This window comes from Ranitomeya imitator, chromosome 4, assembly GCF_032444005.1.
Source record: "Ranitomeya imitator isolate aRanImi1 chromosome 4, aRanImi1.pri, whole genome shotgun sequence".
NCBI lineage: Eukaryota > Metazoa > Chordata > Amphibia > Anura > Dendrobatidae > Ranitomeya > Ranitomeya imitator.
In genome coordinates, this window is record NC_091285.1 from 356,849,423 (window position 1) to 356,867,439 (window position 18,017).

The window sequence follows — 18,017 nt, forward strand, 5'->3', positions numbered from 1 at the left end:
CAAGAAAAACATCAGAAAGGCAGAGAAGAAGAATGGTGAGGTCAGTCAAGGACAATCCTCAGACCACCTCCAGAGAGCTGCAGCATCAACTTGCTGGAGATGGTGTCACTGTGCATCGGTCAACTATACAACGCACTTTGCACAAGAAGAAGCTGTATGGCAGGGGTGTCAAACTGCATTCCTCGAGGACTGCAAACAGGTCATGTTTTCAGGATTTCCTTGTACTGCACAGGTGAAAATTTAATCACCTACACAAATAATGAGTTGGTGATTAAATTATCACCTGTGCAGTACAAGGAAATACTGAAAACATGACCTGTTCGCAGCCCTCGAGGAATGCAGTTTTTAAACCCCTGCTGTATGGGAGAGTGATGCGAAAGAAGCCGTTTCTGCAAGCACGCCACAAACAGAGTCGGCTGAGGTATGCAGAAGCACATTTGGAGAAGCCAATTTCCTTTTGGAAGAAGGTCCTGTGGACTGATGAAACCAAGATTGAGTTGTTTGGTCATACAAAAAGGCATTATGCATGGCGGCCAAAAAACACAGCATTCCAAGAAAAACACTTGCTACCCTGTTGTGAATTCTGTGGCAGAGCTCCCTCCTGTGGTCACAAGTGGTACTTCGGCTGATTCTCTCTGTGAGCTTCCGTTGGTGGAGGAGAGTGGTACTGCGGCTTCTGAGTTTCCTTCCTCAGGTGATGTGGTGAAGTCGTTAGGTGCTGCTCTATTTAACTCCACCTAGTGCTTTGATCCTGGCTTCCAGTCAATGTTCTAGTATTGGACCTGTTTCCTCCTGGATCGTTCCTGTGGCCTGCTGCTCTGCATAGCTAAGTTCTGCTTTGCTATTTTGTTTGCTGTTTTTTTCTGTCCAGCTTGTCTATTTGTTTTTTCTTGCTTGCTGGCAGCTCTGGGACGCAGAGGGTGTACCTCCGTGCCGTTAGTTCGGTACGGAGGGTCTTTTTGCCCCCTTTGCGTGGTTTTTGTAGGGTTTTGTGTTGACCGCAAAGTTACCTTTCCTATCCTCGCTCTGTTCAGAAAGTCGGGCTTCACTTTGCTAAATCTATTTCATCTCTACGTTTGTCGTTTCATCTTAACTCACAGTCATTATATGTGGGGGCTGCCTTTTCCTTTGGGGTATTTCTCTGAGGCAAGGTAGGCTTATTTTCTATCTTCAGGCTAGCTAGTTTCTCAGGCTGTGCCGAGTTGCATAGGGAGCGTTAGGCGCAATCCACGGCTGCCTCTATTGTGGTTGGAGAGGATTAGGGATTGCGGTCAGCAAAGTTCCCACGTCTCAGAGCTCGTTCTATGTTTTTGGGTTATTGTCAGGTCACTGTATGTGCTCTGACCTCTATGTCCATTGTGGTACTGAATTACCTTATCATAACACTACTCACAGTAAAATTTGGTGGAGGTTCCATCATGCTTTGGGGCTGTGTGGCCAATGCCGGCACCAGGAATCTTGTTAAAGTTGAGGGACGCATGGATTCCTCTCAGTATCAGCAGATTCTTGACAATAATGTTCATGAATCAGTGACAAAGTTGAAGTTACGCAGGGGATGGATCTTTCAGCAAGACAATGATCCAAAACACCACTCCAAATCTACTCAGGCATTCATGCAGAGGAACAATTACACTTCTGGAATAGCCATCCCAGTCCCCAGACCTGAATATCATTGAACATCTGTGGGATCATTTGAAGAGGGCTGTCCATGCTCGGCGACCATCAAACTTAACTGAACTGGAATTGTTTTGTAAAGAGGAATGGTCAAAAATACCTTCATCCAGGATCCAGGAACTCATTAAAATGTACAGGAAGCGACTAGAGGCTGTTATTTTTGCAAAAAGAGGATCCACTAAATATTAATGTCACTTTTCTGGTGGGGTGCCCATACTTATGCACCTGTCAAATTTTGTTTGAATGCAGATTGCACATTTTCTGTTAGTACAATAAACCTCATTTCAAGGCAGAAACATTACTGTGTCCATCAGTTATTAGATATATGAAACTGGAATAGCTGTTGCAAAAAAAAAACCTATTTTTATAAAACATTAAGCTTAAGATTAGTAGGGGTGCCCAAACTTTTTCATATAACTGTATGTACGGCCTTGACTGACATACAGGTAAACATGACCGCCCAGTATTTCGCATTGGCATGGATTTCTCTAGTGCACTATGTAACCACCGACCATGGATCGGATACATCCAAACTGACATTGGTGAACGGAGGATCTGTTCAAAGTCTGACGACCTCCAGTTCTTTAACAGCCCATCTTGGTCAATGATTGGATCAAGCCTCTTCAACGCACCGTCTCTATAAATTGGGTTTGTTGAGGTTCTCTATTTCTTTCACTATTCAGTGACATATGGTACGAATTATCACGTTCTTGGCTCTCTCTCTTTAGGTTGGGAACGGTAATCGTACGTTTGCAGTAATGCCAACTTTTCCAGGGTTTCTGACTGGCAGGTCATGTCAACTTGCAAGACTGACCTACTGAGCTATCATCAAAAAGTTAATTTATTTCAGTTCTTCAATACAAAAGTGAAACTCATATATTATATACATTCATTACAAACTGAGTGCTCTATTTCAAGTGTTTATTTCTGTTAATGTTGATGATTATGGCTTACAGCCAATGAAAACTGAAAAATCATTGTCTCATTAAGTTAGAATACTTTATAACACCAGCTTGAAAAATGAGTTTAAAATCCAAAATGTTGGCCTACTGAAATGTATGTTCAGTAAATGCACTTAATACTTGGTCAGGGCTCCTTCAATTACTACATCAATGCGGCGTGGCATTAAGGCGATCAGCCTGTGGCATTACTGAGGTGTTATGGAAGCCCAGGTTGCTTTGATAGCAGCCTTCAGCTCATCTGCATTGTTGGGTCTGGTGTCTCTCATGTTCCTCTTGACAATACCCCATAGATTCTCTATGGGATTAAGGTCAGGCGAGTTTGCTGGTCAATCAAGCACAGTGATGCTGTTTTTAAACCAGATATTGGTACTTTTGGCAGTGTGGACAGGTGCCAAGTCCCGCTGTAGAATAAAATTTCCATCTCCAAAAGGCTTGTCGGCAGAGGGAAGCATGAAGTGCTCTAAAATTTCCTGATAGACGGCTGCGGTGACTTTGGTCTTGATAAAACACAGTGGACCTTCACCAGCAGATGACATGGTTCCCCAAACCATCACTGATTGTGGAAACTTCACACTAGACCTCAAGCAGCTTGGATTCTGTGCCTCTCCACTCTTCCTCCAGACTCTGAGACCTTGATTTCCAAATGAAATGCGAAATTTACTTTCATCTGAAAACAACACCTTTGACCACTGAGCAACAGTCCAGTTATTTTTCTCCTTGGCCCAGAAAAGACGCTTCTGGTGTTGTCTATTGGTCATGAGTGGCTTGATACATGGAATGTGACACTTGTAACCCATGTCCTGGATATGTCTGTGTGTGGTGACTCTTAAAGTAATGACTCAAGATTGACGTCCATTTTCAAGTGTACCAGTGAGCATACTGTTGACTGAAGTCGGCTTGTGTGCTCCTCCCAGTCGTCTCCTATAATATCCCCTCCTAGGTCAAGTCTTTGTGCATATGAAGCGTTTTTGAGGCCATTGATCTGTCCTCTAGTCTTATGAACTTGGAATTTGTCTCTTCCGAGGAGTAAGGCTATCAGAGCTTCTTGGTCCAGTTCTGGTATCAGGTGGGTTAAGCTCTTCAAACAGTTCCTGGACATGCGCAGTCCGAAGTACACAAGCACATCGAACGCATGCGTACGCAAGGACATACGTACGCATGTGTTCCCATAGACAGTAATGCATTTTTAACACACTCATCCACATGTGTATGCCTGCGCATATTTAACGGATTTTTGACGCCTGCAAAAATGCAACATGTTGCATTCGCCGTGCCCAGCCACATGTGAAATGACGCATGCGTATGCAAAAGCATGTCCATGCATACACCATGTTAAATATATGTACGCATGACGCATGCGAATGTACGGTAATGCTGTGCACCAGACGCAAATGTGAAACCAGCCTTACATGGTCCAGGATGGCTGTTATAGTGACTACTTCTATGTGAATCTAAATTTCGCAGCCAACTTGTTACCATAATATTCCAAATGCTGCACGGTAAAGCCTACAGTCTGCTCAGTATTTGGGACACTAGGCATGGGATAGTACTGAATACCTTATTTTAAGCATTTTTGATTTTTCTGTTCTGACTGTCTCTGAGACATTTTTTATTCATTTTGACTCATTATATTCAGTTAGATGCATGGAAATCTTAGATGTATTAGAAGAAAAGCTAAAAATGGAGGCAATGTACAATTATAGCACAATTAGTCTGTTTTGTTAGTCGCAATCTTCTTGCCAACGCTGCTTTGACAAGACATTATTTATTTCAAGGATCAGCTTTCATTTATGAAGAAATGACAGAGTTAACTTGTCCAAAAATGGCATCTACCATCAGCTAGGTAGCGGCTGCAGCAAAGCTCCTCTATTGTGGTCCCTTCCGTGAAATCAGTAGTTCATGAGGCACATCGGCTCACTCTTGGGTGGATGGGATCACAAGCATCGCATTATAATAAAGATGTGATCTAGGCATAGTCGGGGTTGTATGATAGGTATTTGCATATGGCGTGATGAAATCCCTTCTACAATAATAATACATACATATGGAATAGTCTTTGTAAGCTTTTCCAATAGCCGGATACATAAATCATTTTTGCTGCTATATTCCACATGTAGAGTAAATAATGAATAATGGTGTGATATGATGTACAACAGCTCGCTCATAAATACAAGTATTCTGCAGTCTGGTTTTATATAAAGACTATGGATATATTCTGTATGTGTGTATATATTTATATCTGTATTTATTTGTGTTTTTATTTTCTTGTAGGCCTTTACTATTTCAGACCAGCGAGCATATTGCCAGCAGTGCTTCTGTAGGAGACCTCATTCCTTACAGTGTCATCCTCCAGTTTCTCTTCACCAGGGCTCCCCAAGAATTGAAGTCCCCCTATCAGGTAAGATGAATGTTCCATATGGCACTGTGGACCACTGTCCTCGCAGGACAAACTGCCTGGTGATAAAGGTTTACCATTTTTTTCATGCTGTGCCTACTATCCATCTCTAATTTATACATGGTGAAATCATAGGAGCTCTAGCAAATAAGATTTTTAAGCAAAATAGGTCTCCTGCAGTGATGAGCGAGCTTCGATCAGATGATATCCCAGCATGCTCGTGTGGCAATAGAGATCTTCGGCGTGCTCGAATACTACGTTCCGGTCCCCGCGGCTGCAGGTCTCGCAGCCACAACACATGCAAGGATTGCCAAACAAACAGGAAATCCCTGCAGGTGCTGTGACTGTCGTACAGCAGCGAGACATGCAGCCGCGGGGACTCGGACATAGTATTTGAGCACTCTGAAGATACTCTATTAGCACTCGAGCATGCCCAGATAACACCTTATCCGAGCACGCTCGTTCATCAATAGTCTCCTGACATACAAGAGATATATCATATTCTCAAAACTGTACACTCCTCAAATGCTGCTGTCATTTTATATGTATGCCACCTTATCGATAAGGATTCCAGTTGTGCGTCTTCTGTAACCATTGTACTTCGGATCCACCAGTACAGGTGTAAACTTTATGGCTGAGTAGATAACAAGGAAGGCCCACATTACACACATCACCTCAGCTAAGGAATGCTGCTTTGTTCCTCAGATGCAATGACAAATCTACAGCGATCTGGTACAGATAGCTCCGTGCGCATCATTTACTTTGGTCCGTCTGTGTAAACAGGCATTTAAATGACCACCGATCGGTAAAATTTTACTGATCAGCAATCATATTGTGCCACTGGTCGATCTGTTGGAACGGACCCTTAGTTTTCCTTACTGTTATATTTTTATTGTTATTTTTTTAAGCTGCATCTTATTTTAGGCTTTAAGCACGAGCCGTCACATTACTGCCGTCTTGGATGATCCACTTTCTAATAGGCAGTGAATCTGTACCCTGGGATCACAATCCGATGTTCCTACTGTCTAATATCCCTTATCCCCACTACTAGCTGAGATATAAAAGGGAAATGACCTGTATCGGTGTTTGTGGCCACTCAAATAATAAAAAAAGCAAAAACATCACTAATCTATTAAATCTCCTACTGAGCCAAAGCCAGGCTTCAGTGGTCACCTGTTGGTCTGCGAATGATAATGTCATAACATTGGCGCATGCCGTGGATAACATTTAATGGCCTCCGCCGTGATGCCAATAGGTATGGCATGTGACGGTAAGGGATTTTTTGTAAAAGAAATCCGTTTAATCTACCTTTTGAGTTGTAAAAAAAAATTGAGGACCAGATTGGTACTTATGACAAGTTTTGCTTGGCACAGAGGTCAAAGTCCTTCTAATAGAGCTGCATTTGTGTGTTCTGTTCTCCAGAGGGCTGAATGGTCGATTGCTCGCTATTCCCAGTGGCTGGATGATCACCCATCCGAAAAAGACCGGCTGGTTCTAATAAGGTAAAAAATGCTATAGCGCAGTTGGCTCATCACAACCAACTTGGTCTAACATGGACACTTGTATTAATCAACAATTTGCATTTTTTTATGGACATGGTTATTAGAGCTAGATTACATGGCCTAGCATACAGACCAGCACCTTCCCCTAAAGAGGCCAATTACATTTTTAAACTAGAATTTGACATTAAAGGGAACCTGTCACCCCAAAAAACGTATATGAGCTAAGGCCACCGGCATAGGGGCTTATCAACAGCATTCTGGAATGCTGTAGATAAGCCCCTGATGTATCCTGCAAGATAAGAAAAACGAGTTAGATTATACTCACCCAGGGGTGGTCCAATCCGATGGGTGTCGCGGTCCGGGTCCAGTGCCTCCCATCTTCTTACGATGATGTCCTGCTCCTGCCTTCCTGCCGCGGCTCCGGCGCAAGCGTACTTTGTCTTGCTGAGGGCAGAGCAAAGTACTGCAGTGCGCAGGTGTTGGGAAAGGTCAGAGAGGCCCAGCACCTGCGCACTGCAGTACTTCGCTCTGCCCTCAACAGGACAGATAAGTACGCCTGCACCGGAGCCGCGGCAAGAAGACAAGAAGAGGATGTCATTGTATGAAGATAGGAGGAGCCGGACCGCGACGCCCATCAGACCGGACCGCCCCTGGGTGAGTATAATATAACCTGTTTTTCTTACATTTCAGGATACATCGGGGGCTTATCTACAGCATTACAGAATCCTGTAGATAAGCCCCTGATGCCGGTGGCCGCAGCTCATGTACGATTTTTGGGGTGACAGAATCCCTTTAAACAGAAAAATTTTCACACTATTCCAAATGTATACATATCTAAAAATTCAGAAACCTACAGTGTTCATAGAGTAAAAACAAGAGTGTGTTCTTTGACAAATACATGTGCTCCATACACACTTGATAACATTACTGGTAATGACGTTGGGCCCCATATCAAACTGAGTATTGAGTCTTAAAGGGGATGCAATATGTCAATGGGGTAGGCTTTCCCTGTTTCCAGATACAGCTGCCACAATTGTATGGCAATAGATGTCGCTGCCCACCACTCCCACACCCATATTGTTATTAAGATCATCACCCATTCTGGGACCATAAAGAGTACACACCAGGCAAAGTCACTGACCGTGCCAATTATGACATTACCATATGCGTTGGTTCCCCCTCATGACAGTTATACTTAGCCATGGTTCATATTGCATTTGGGCCTCAGGTCAGTAACTCCATTGGGGCCTCAACCTGAAGCCCTGAAAAACATGGTTTCAGGAGGAAACCCAAAAAGACCAATTGACTTTAATGAGGCTTACTGAGTCACCTTGTGCCATCAGGCTTGCACTTCGGCAGTGTTCATCTTCTTAAAGTAAGCACAACAGCACAAGTTGACCACGTTTTTGTGCCCACCTCTAGAAGGTGGACACTACCAAAATGTATTCCAGACAGAGTACAAAGTCACTCCGTCTGCCTCATTAAAGTCAATGGGCATGTCAGATGTGCCATCCGAATCCTGTTTTTTTTTTTCAGATAGAAATCCCGGTGAAGTGGCAAAATCGCATTGTGAACATATCTTTTGTACGTCTTTGTAAAGTCCCGATCCATCGGCTGCATAACTGTGGCCACTAGATGGGAGCCCTGAGAACAGCCTCCTGGCATCCGTGGCTCTTCTTATGATTGGCAACACTAGCCTCATGTAATTCTACTGCCAGCCATTCCAAATGTGGAGTCCTTTGTAAAGTATAGGTGTTACTATAGCAACCAGTTACATTTCTACTCTTGGTTTTCTAGGTTTGGATAAGAAGTTGGTCTTCTCAATTACTATGGGCTTTTGCTTTGCTTTTATTCGGGTTCTGATTCTGATTCTTTAAGTTCTAGGTTTCTCTTGATGTTGGTAATAAGATTTTTGTTTGTGAATTATTTTCAGTGATGTGACATATAGTCTCCTTTGTTTGATTTGGCTTAAAAAACAAGCTTGATATACATGATAAGCTTTGCTTTATTGGCGGTTTGATGTCTCCTAAAAAGTGTTGCCTGTAGATCTGCAGCCTCCTCATCAGAGGGAGATTATTGTCTCTTATTCTTATTTTTCTAGGTTTCTGAACTTTTTTATGATTTCATCCTAAACGAAAGCAATCCACTATAATAGTTCTCTTGTGCGGAATATGCTAATTTCTATCAGTCGGATAGTAAAGTCTCTTCTATGTGATAATACACTTGGTTTTAGTTTTAAAGTGTAGCACTCATTCTCCCAAAAAGTACAGCTGAGGGGTGCATGGCCTGGATCCCAGACAGGGAGGACGTAGGAACCTACAGCTCCTGCTTCCAGGCTAATATAATCGCCTATTTCACATTCACTGATGAACTTTCCGATGTAGAACCTCTGGACATCAGGGTAAGCGTGCAATCCCATCGGAGCGGAAGCTGAGGCTTGCCGGTGGCCGGGTGAGTGGTGAAGGAGATAACAGACCCGGACCTGCGCGCTATATTGCTGCCCACACTACGCATGCTGAAACCTTTGGCTGCGGTACGTGCTGCTCAGACTGTCACCTCAGCGGCACCCACACACCAAGGCAACAAGTCCACTCAACACTACGGGCTCTTAGCGCACGTCTTTCCGGTGTGTATCCGCTCTGGGGGGTACTGAGCTGTGGTCAAGGAGGGCGGCTGCCTCTGTTGGAGGGTCTGGAGAACTGGCTGGGGAGCAGGTCTGTCCGTCTGTTGTGGTGCCAGTGTGAGCACAGAGTGATCTGTCTGCGGACTACCGGGACAGAGGAATACGGGAGATAACGGAGCTCACTCTGGCCCTGCCCCCTCTCCTTGGCTCATTGTTATAAAAGACAGGCGCCATATTGGAAACCAAGAGCACTGCAGAGAGAATAAGCAGCTTTAACTGTTGGAGTCCTGGAGCCTTCCCTCTCCTTCCCCACCATTTAGCTAGCTCTTGCTTGCCTCAATAACTGGAATTACACACAAACTGATGTTTTGTATTCAGGCAAATTAGCCTTCTTCGGTCTTTTCACATAAAAGACTGCCATATTAATTTTCCCAGTGATATTTGCCAGTTTTTTTTTAGCTTTGCCTCACCAGCAGGACTGTTATAGGAACTCTGTGACTGATCATTTAAAAAAAAAAAAAAAAAACTACACTGCTGGAAAAAAAGATGCGGACATGTGATATAAACATGTAAATCCAATATTCTCTTATGCACAAGTGGTGATCCATAGTGTGCGCGCTTTATATAGATATAATGGTCAAATCTCAAAAAGAGTGTGTCTTTGGCGCAAGCAATGAAGCCTTTGGTCACTGAAATAACTGGTATGAGAGCTGACATACAACAAATTGGCAACAGGGTGGAGTCCTTGGAGTCAGCACAGGCTTCACTAATAAATCACTCAAATAATATAAAAGATCACTTAGACTTTCACAGAACCCAGCTAAATAACACATCTCTTGCTATTGAAGATCAAGAAAACCGGAGCCGCAGGAAAAATATCATAATCAAGGGCACACCTGAAAGTGTGTCATCAGATATACTTGAAATAGTAACCAAAGAGATATTTGCGCTATTACCGCAGGAGAGATGTGAGCAAATTATTATAGAAAGAGTTCATCGTTCACTCAGACCTAAGCCAAGGGCCTCAGACCCCCCTAGAGATGTTAATTGGCTTACTGAATTACCTAGATACTTCTGCCATATTGTCTGCTTCTCGCGACTGCAAAACTATCACTTATGAGGAAGCATCTATCCAACTGTGTCAGGATCTAGTTCCATCGACCCATGCAAAACGCCGGATCCTGAAGCCTCTTCTGGATGTACTTCGCTCTAATAAGCTTTTATACAAGTGGCTGTTCCCATTTGGATTGGCAATATATGGCGGAGGAAAGCAGGCCATTGTTCGAAATCCGGAAGACCTCTCCAAAGTATGGGAGACTTTTACCATTCCTCTGGTGGAGGTCCCCTCTTGGTTACCCCTTGACCTGGATTTCCAAACTCCCCCTTCGCTACTTCCCCCACTGGAAGTCCAAGGAGAGTGGTCGCAGGCGAAGAGACATTCATCTCCCAAACAAGGAAAACTCGGAGCAAAGAAGAAGCAGCCTCCTTGAGAATTTAGTTCTCTCAAATTGCCCAAGTTACATGCTCTTGACCTAATAGTGAATAGCTCACATGTAGACCGCATTTTTTGAAAATTATGTTGTCTAGATCATTAGTTCTGTTGCATAGGCTATACATCCCATGACTCTTTGGCGGAAGCTACCTGTTTCTCTTTTAAGATGTTTGTTTAGGAATTGCTTATATCTCGATAATCTTAGATTACGACTTGTGCATTCATGATTGACTGTCTTATCTGCTATAGGAGGATGTTACGGTCCCCGCCTCTGCCGCGGATAGGATACTTTTTGTAAATGTTTGTTATTTCGTTATCCCCACTGTTTTAGATATCTCAACTGTTTGGTACACATGCAGCGACACTTTGCATCATTCTATCTTTGGGATATGATTAATAACACTATGTCAGCCACTATTGTAGTGGCTTCATATAATGTAAAGGGCTTGTGCTCCCCGAGCAAGCCCTGTCAAATAATGAATTTTCTACACTCAAAAAACACTAGTATTGCGTTCTTACAAGAGACACATTTTAAGAGAGGTCGGGTGCCGAATGTGTCTAGGACGCGCTTTCCGACCTGGTATCATAGTACAGGCACTACAGCTTCTAGGGGAGTGAGCATAACTTTTAAAAAGAATTTACCCTTCACGCTGATACACTATATCTGATCCGGGCGGGAGATATATTATGATAAAAGGTCTACTAGCTAATACAAAAATTACAATGTGCAATCTATACGCCCCTTATGATAACCAAATTAACTGGCTTGTCAAAGTCTTACATACCCTCCGCCTATTTACTGAGGGACTTCTAATAGTGGGGGGAGATTTTAATGTATCATTTAGCCCATTAATAGACACCTCAACTGTCAAATCCTCTATTTCACAAAAAGCCCTAAGAAAACTACATCTTAATCCACAATCATTCAATCTAATAGACTCATGAAGAACTTTACACCCCTCGACTAAAGATTACACTTTCTTTTCTTCCCCCCATAATAGCGATCATAGATTGGATTATCTTTTGACGCAAACATCACACCTCCAACTTGTAAATTCTACAACAATATATGTTATCTCCCTTTCAGATCATGCTCCGATTTTGCTTGAAATCAGTATTTCCTCTCTGCCTTCATCTTTTCGTTCTTGGACGTTAAATGAGACACTGATAGATTCTAGTTCCCATATCTCTAAGCTATGCAACTCTCTCTCTTTTTCCAGGAGAATTCTCATTCAGGCCCATCGCTACCCATGATATGGGAGGCACATAAGGCCGTCATGAGAGGGGAATTTGTGGCATTGGAAATTATTTCCATCCTCCACCAGATTAATTCTTTTGAAAAATTACACAAAAGATCCCTGCCGAAGGAAGTACCGGAAAAGTTGGCTGTGCTTAGACAAACTTTAAAAGATCTTTTCAATGTCCAGTCGGCCAAGATCTATATGAGAAGTTGTCAGAAATTGTATCTCTGTGGCAATAAAGGCAGTAAATTTATGACTTCACTATTGAAGAAAATCTTTACAATATTTGGGGATATTCATCACCTAAGATCCTGTAGACCTATTCCAAACCAATTATACTCCTTTACTGAAGAAAGTAGGAACACTAATGAAGTCTTACAATCTGCCTACACTCTCCTGGATGGGGCGTGTTAATGTAGCCAAAGCATATATAATGCCAGTAATTTTATATTCTATGAATATAATCCCTGTACACGTACCCCAAACCTTTTTCAAAAATTTAAAACTTTTACTATCTAGATTCCTATGGAAGCAGAAAAAAGCAAGGTTACCTTATAAATTCCTTTCATACCCAAATTCTTCAGAAGGTCTGGGAGTCCCTGATCCCTACATCTACTATAAAGCTATACACCTGAGTAGATGGCTGAAGATGGTTTCCAGCCATGAGAGGGGAGATTGAGATGATGTCGATTTAGCCTTACTAGGGTCAAGGGGAGTACCAGACCTCTGGTCCCAAGCAAAACCCCCTGACACATTTAGATTAGACAAGGTCATCTCGGCTAGTCTCCGAGTCAAGCGTTTAGCGATTAATGATCTCCCACCAGACTCCTTTCCGTCTACAATGACGCCTATTGGTACCATACCATTCCTCGATGATCCTGACTTTAATGACCCCTACAATCTTTGGTCTACGCTAACCAAAGAAACTTTAACCCCTTTCTGCCATTAGACGTACTATTCCGTCCATGTGGGGTGGGCTTTACTTCCCAAGGATGGAATAGTACGTCATAGGCGATCGGCCGCGCCCACGGGGGTAGCGCGGCCGATCGCGGCCGGGTGTCAGCTGCTTATCGCAGCTGACATCCGGCACTATGTGCCAGGAGCGGTCACGGACCGCCCCTGGCACATTAACCCCCGGCACACCGCGATCAAACATGATCGCGATGTGCCGGTGGTGCAGGGAAGCATCGCGCAGGGAGGGGGCATGTGATCGCATTGCTCCGGGGGTCTCCTACCTTCCCCCCTGCAGCAAGTCCTGGATCCAAGATGGCCGCGGATCCGGGTCCTGCAGGGAGGGAGGTGGCCTACCAAGTGCCTGCTCAGAGCAGGCACTGGGTAACGCTGCAGCACTCTGAGACAGATCGGTGATCTGTCAGAGTGCTGTGCAAACTGGCAGATCACCGATCTGTATTGTCCCCCCCTGGGACAAAGTAAAAAAGTTCAAACATTTTTTTACAAGTGTGTAAAAAAAAAAAAAAAATCCTAAATAATGAAAAAAAATATATATATATTATTCCCATAAATACATTTCTTAATCTAAATTAAAAAAAACAAAACAATAAAAGTACACATATTTAGTATCGCCGCTTCCGTAACGACCCGACCTATAAAACTGTCCCACTAGTTAACCCCTTCAGTAAACACTGTAAGAAAAAAAAAAAAAAACGAGACAAAAAACAACGCTTTATTATACCGCCGTACAAAAAGTGGAATAACACGCGATCAAAAAGACGGATATAAATAACCATGGTACCGCTGAAAGCGTCATCTTGTCCCGCAAAAAACGAGCTGCCATACAGCAACATCAGCAAAAAAATAAAAAAGTTATAGTCCTCAGAATAAAGCGATGCAAAAATAATTATTTTTTCTATAAAAGTTTTTATCGTATAAAAGCGCCAAAACATAAAAAAAATAAATGAGGTGTCGCTGTAATCGTACTGACCCGAAGAATAAAACTGCTTCATCAATTTTACCAAATGCGGAACGGTATAAACGCCTGCCCCAAAAGAAATTCATGAATAGCTGGTTTTTGGTAATTCTGCCTCACAAAAATCGGAATAAAAAGCGATCAAAAAATGTCACGTGCCCGAAAATGTTACAATAAAAACGGCAACTCGTCCCGCAAAAAACAAGACCTCACATGACTCTGTGGACTCAAATATGGAAAAATTATAGCTCTCAAAATGTGGTAACGCAAAAAATATTTTTTGCAATAAAAAGCGTCTTTCAGTGTTTGACGGCTGCCAATCATAAAAATCTGCTAAAAAAAAGCTATAAATAGTAAATAAAACCCCCCTTCATCACCCCCTTAGTTAGGGAAAAATAAAAAAATTAAAAAAATGTATTTATTTCCATTTTCCCGTTAGGGCTAGGGTTAGGGCTAGAGTTATGGTTAGGGCTAGGGTTAGGGCTAGAGTTATGGTTAGGTTTAGGGCTAGGGTTAAGGCTACAGTTAGGGTTAAGGCTACAGTTAGGGTTGGGGCTAAAGTTAGGGTTAGGATTACATTTGTGGTTGGGAATAGGGTTGGGATTAGGTTAGGGGTGTGGTTAGGGTTACCGTTGGAATTAGGGTTAGGGGTGTGTTTGGATTAGCGTTTCAGTTATAATTGGGGGGTTTCCACTGTTTAGACACATCAGGGGCTCTCCAAACGCGACATGGCGTCCGATCTCAATTCCAGCCAATTCTGCGTTGAAAAAGTAAAACAGTGCTCCTTCCCTTCCGAGCTCTCCCGTGTGCCCAAACAGGAGTTTACCCCAACATATGGGGTATCAGCGTACTCAGGACAAATTGGACAACAACTTTTGGGGTCCAATTTCTCCTGTTACCCTTGGGAAAATACAAAACTGGGGGCTAAAAATAATTTTTGTGGGAAAAAAAAAGATTTTTTATTTTCACGGCTCTGCGTTATAAACTTCTGTGAAGCTCTTGGTGGGTCAAAGTGCTCACCACACATCTAGATAAGTTCCTTAGGGGGTCTACTTTCCAAAATGGTGTCACTTGTGGGGGGTTTCAATGTTTAGGCACATCAGTGGCTCTCCAAACGCAACATGGCGTCTCATCTCAATTCCTGTGAATTTTGCATTGAAAAGTCAAACAGCGCTCCTTCCCTTCCGAGCTCTCCCATGCGCCCAAACAGGAGTTTACCCCAACATATGGGGTATCAGCGTACTCAGGACAAATTGGACAACAACTTCTGGGGTCCAATTTCTCCTGTTACCCTTGGGAAAATACAAAACTGGGGGCTACAAAATAATTTTTGTGGGAAAAAAAAGATTTTTTATTTTCACGGCTCTGCGTTATAAACTGTAGTGAAACACTTGGGGGCTCAAAGTTCTCACAACACATCTACATAAGTTTGTGGGGGGGTCTAGTTTCCAATATGGGGTCACTTGGGGGTTTCTACTGTTTAGGTACATTAGGGACTCTGCAAACGCAATGTGACGCCTGCAGACCATTCCATCTAAGTCTGTATTCCAAATGGCGCTCCTTCCCTTCTGAGCCCTCCCATGCGCCCAAACGGTGGTTCCCCCCAACATATGGGGTATCAGCATACTCAGGACAAATTGGACAACAACTTTTGGGGTCCAATTTCTCCTGTTACCCTCGGGAAAATACAAAACTGGGGGCTAAAAAATAATTTTTGTGGGAAAAAATTTTTGTTTTATTTTACGGCTCTGCATTATAAACTTCTGTGAAGCTCTTGGTGGGTCAAAGTGCTCACCACACATCTAGATAAGTTCCTTAGGGGGTCTACTTTCCAAAATGGTGTCACTTGTGGGGGGTTTCAATGTTTAGGCACATCAGTGGCTCTCCAAACGCAACATGGCGTCTCATCTCAATTCCTGTGAATTTTGCATTGAAAAGTCAAACGGCGCTCCTTCCCTTCCGAGCTCTCCCATGCACCCAAGCAGTGGTTTACCCCCACATATGGGGTATCAGCGTACTCAGGACAAATTGTACAACAACTTTTTGGTTCCAATTTCTTCTCTTACCATTAAGAAAATACAAAATTGGGGGCGAAAAGATAATTTTTGTGAAAAAAAAATGATTTTTTATTTTTACGGTTCTGCATTATAAACTTCTGTGAAGCACTTGGTGGGTCAAAGTGCTCACCACACCTCTAGATAAGTTCCTTAGGGGGTCTACTTTCCAAAATGGTGTCACTTGTGGGGGGTTTCAATGTTTAGGCACATCAGTGGCTCTTCAAACGCAACATGGCGCCCCATCTCAATTCCTGTCAATTTTGCATTGAAAGGTCAAACGGCGCTCCTTCCCTTCCGAGCTCTACCATGCGCCCAAACAGTGGTTTACCCCCACATATGGGGTATCAGAGTACTCAGGACAAATTGCGCAACAACTTTTTGGTTCCAATTTCTTCTCTTACCATTGGGAAAATAAAAAATTGGGGGCGAAAAGATAATATTTGTGAAAAAAAATGATTTTTTATTTTTACGGTTCTGCATTATAAACTTCTGTGAAGCACTTGGTGGGTCAAAGTGCTCACCACACCTCTAGATAAGTTCCTTAGGGGGTCTACTTTCCAAAATGGTGTCATTTGTGGGGGTTTAAATGTTTAGGCATATCAGTGGCTCTCCAAACGCAACATGGCGTCCCATCTCAATTCCAGTCAATTTTGCATTAAAAAGTCAAATGGCGCTCCTTCGCTTCCAAGCTCTGTCATGCGCCCAAACAGTGGTTTACCTCCACTTATGGGGTATTGGCGTACTCAGGACAAATTGTACAACAAGGTTTGGGGTCCATTTTCTCCTGTAACCCTTGGTAAAATAAAACAAATTGGAGCTGAAGTAAATTTTTTGTGAAAAAAAAGTTAAATGTTAATTTTTATTTAAACATTCCAAAAATTCCTGTGAAACACCTGAAGGGTTAATAAACTTCTTGAATGTGGTTTTGAGAACCTTGAGGGGTGCAGTTTTTAGAATGGTGTCACACTTGGGTATTTTCTATCATATAGACCCCTCAAAATGACTTCAAATGAGATGTGGTCCCTAAAATAAAATGGTGTTGTAAAAATGAAAAATTGCTGGTCAACTTTTAACCCTTATAACTCCCTAACAAAAAAAAATTTTGGTTCCAAAATTATGCTGATGTAAAGTAGACATGTGGGATATGTTACTTATTAAGTATTTTGTGTGACATATCTCTGTGATTTAATTGCATAAAAATTCAAAGTTGGAAAATTGCGAAATTTTCAAAATTTTCGCCATATTTCCGTTTTTTTCACAAATAAACGCAGGTAATATCAAAGAAATGTTACCACTATCATGAAGTACAATATGTCACGAGAAAACAATGTCAGAATCACCGGGATCCGTTGAAGCGTTCCAGAGTTATAACCTCATAAAGGGACAGTGGTCAGAATTGTAAAAATTGGCCCGGTCCATAATGTGCAAACCACCCTTGGGGGTAAAGGGGTTAAATAATTTCTATGATAATAAGGTTTTGAAAAATGACGTTTGGCCTGATAATGCTCTGGCTCAACCAAAGAATTTTCTTCAGGTACAACATATTAGACAAACTCTTAGTAAATTTAGACAACAATATCCATTTAAATCTAACTTGGCTAGACAGCCTGACTAAATTGCCACCCCGGAGATTAAAACTTATCTCCCGCATATACAGTATTGTTGCCTTAGTATCCCTCCCCCAAAGTTTAAACCTTCATTCATATACTCCTGGGAATCAGAACTTAATGTTAGTTTCTCGGAAAAACAGATTGCCAAAATTCTACTTAATGCACGTGGTTTTTCTAGATGCATCCTACTTCAAGAGAATTCTTATAAAATACCAGCCAGATGGCATATGACCCCAGCCAAACTCCATCATTTGGGCTTGTCTGATACCGTTGCTTGCTGGAGATGCCTTGGTCAGACGGGACATACTCATACAGTTGGGGCCAAAAGTATTGACACCCCTGCAATTCTGTCAGATAATACTCAGTTTCTTCCTGAAAATGATTGCAATCACAAATTCTTTGGTATTATTAGATTCATTTAATATGTCTTAAATGAAAGAACAAAAAAGAGAATGAAACAAAAAGCAAAACATTGATCATTTCATACAAAACTCCAAAAATGGGCCAGACAAAGGTATTGGCACCCTCAGCCTA

At 42.4% G+C, this 18,017-nt stretch overlaps 1 protein-coding gene across 1 annotated transcript in view; it reads left to right on the forward strand.

The window, feature by feature from the left end:
• Positions 1-18,017, forward strand: part of COG5 (component of oligomeric golgi complex 5) — a 477,042-nt gene that overhangs the window by 450,979 nt on the left and 8,046 nt on the right. Inside the window, exons 20-21 of the mRNA XM_069765057.1 lie at positions 4,908-5,034; positions 6,454-6,533. Coding sequence (XP_069621158.1) covers positions 4,908-5,034; positions 6,454-6,533 — 207 coding nt within the window. The remainder of the gene's footprint in view (positions 1-4,907; positions 5,035-6,453; positions 6,534-18,017) is intronic.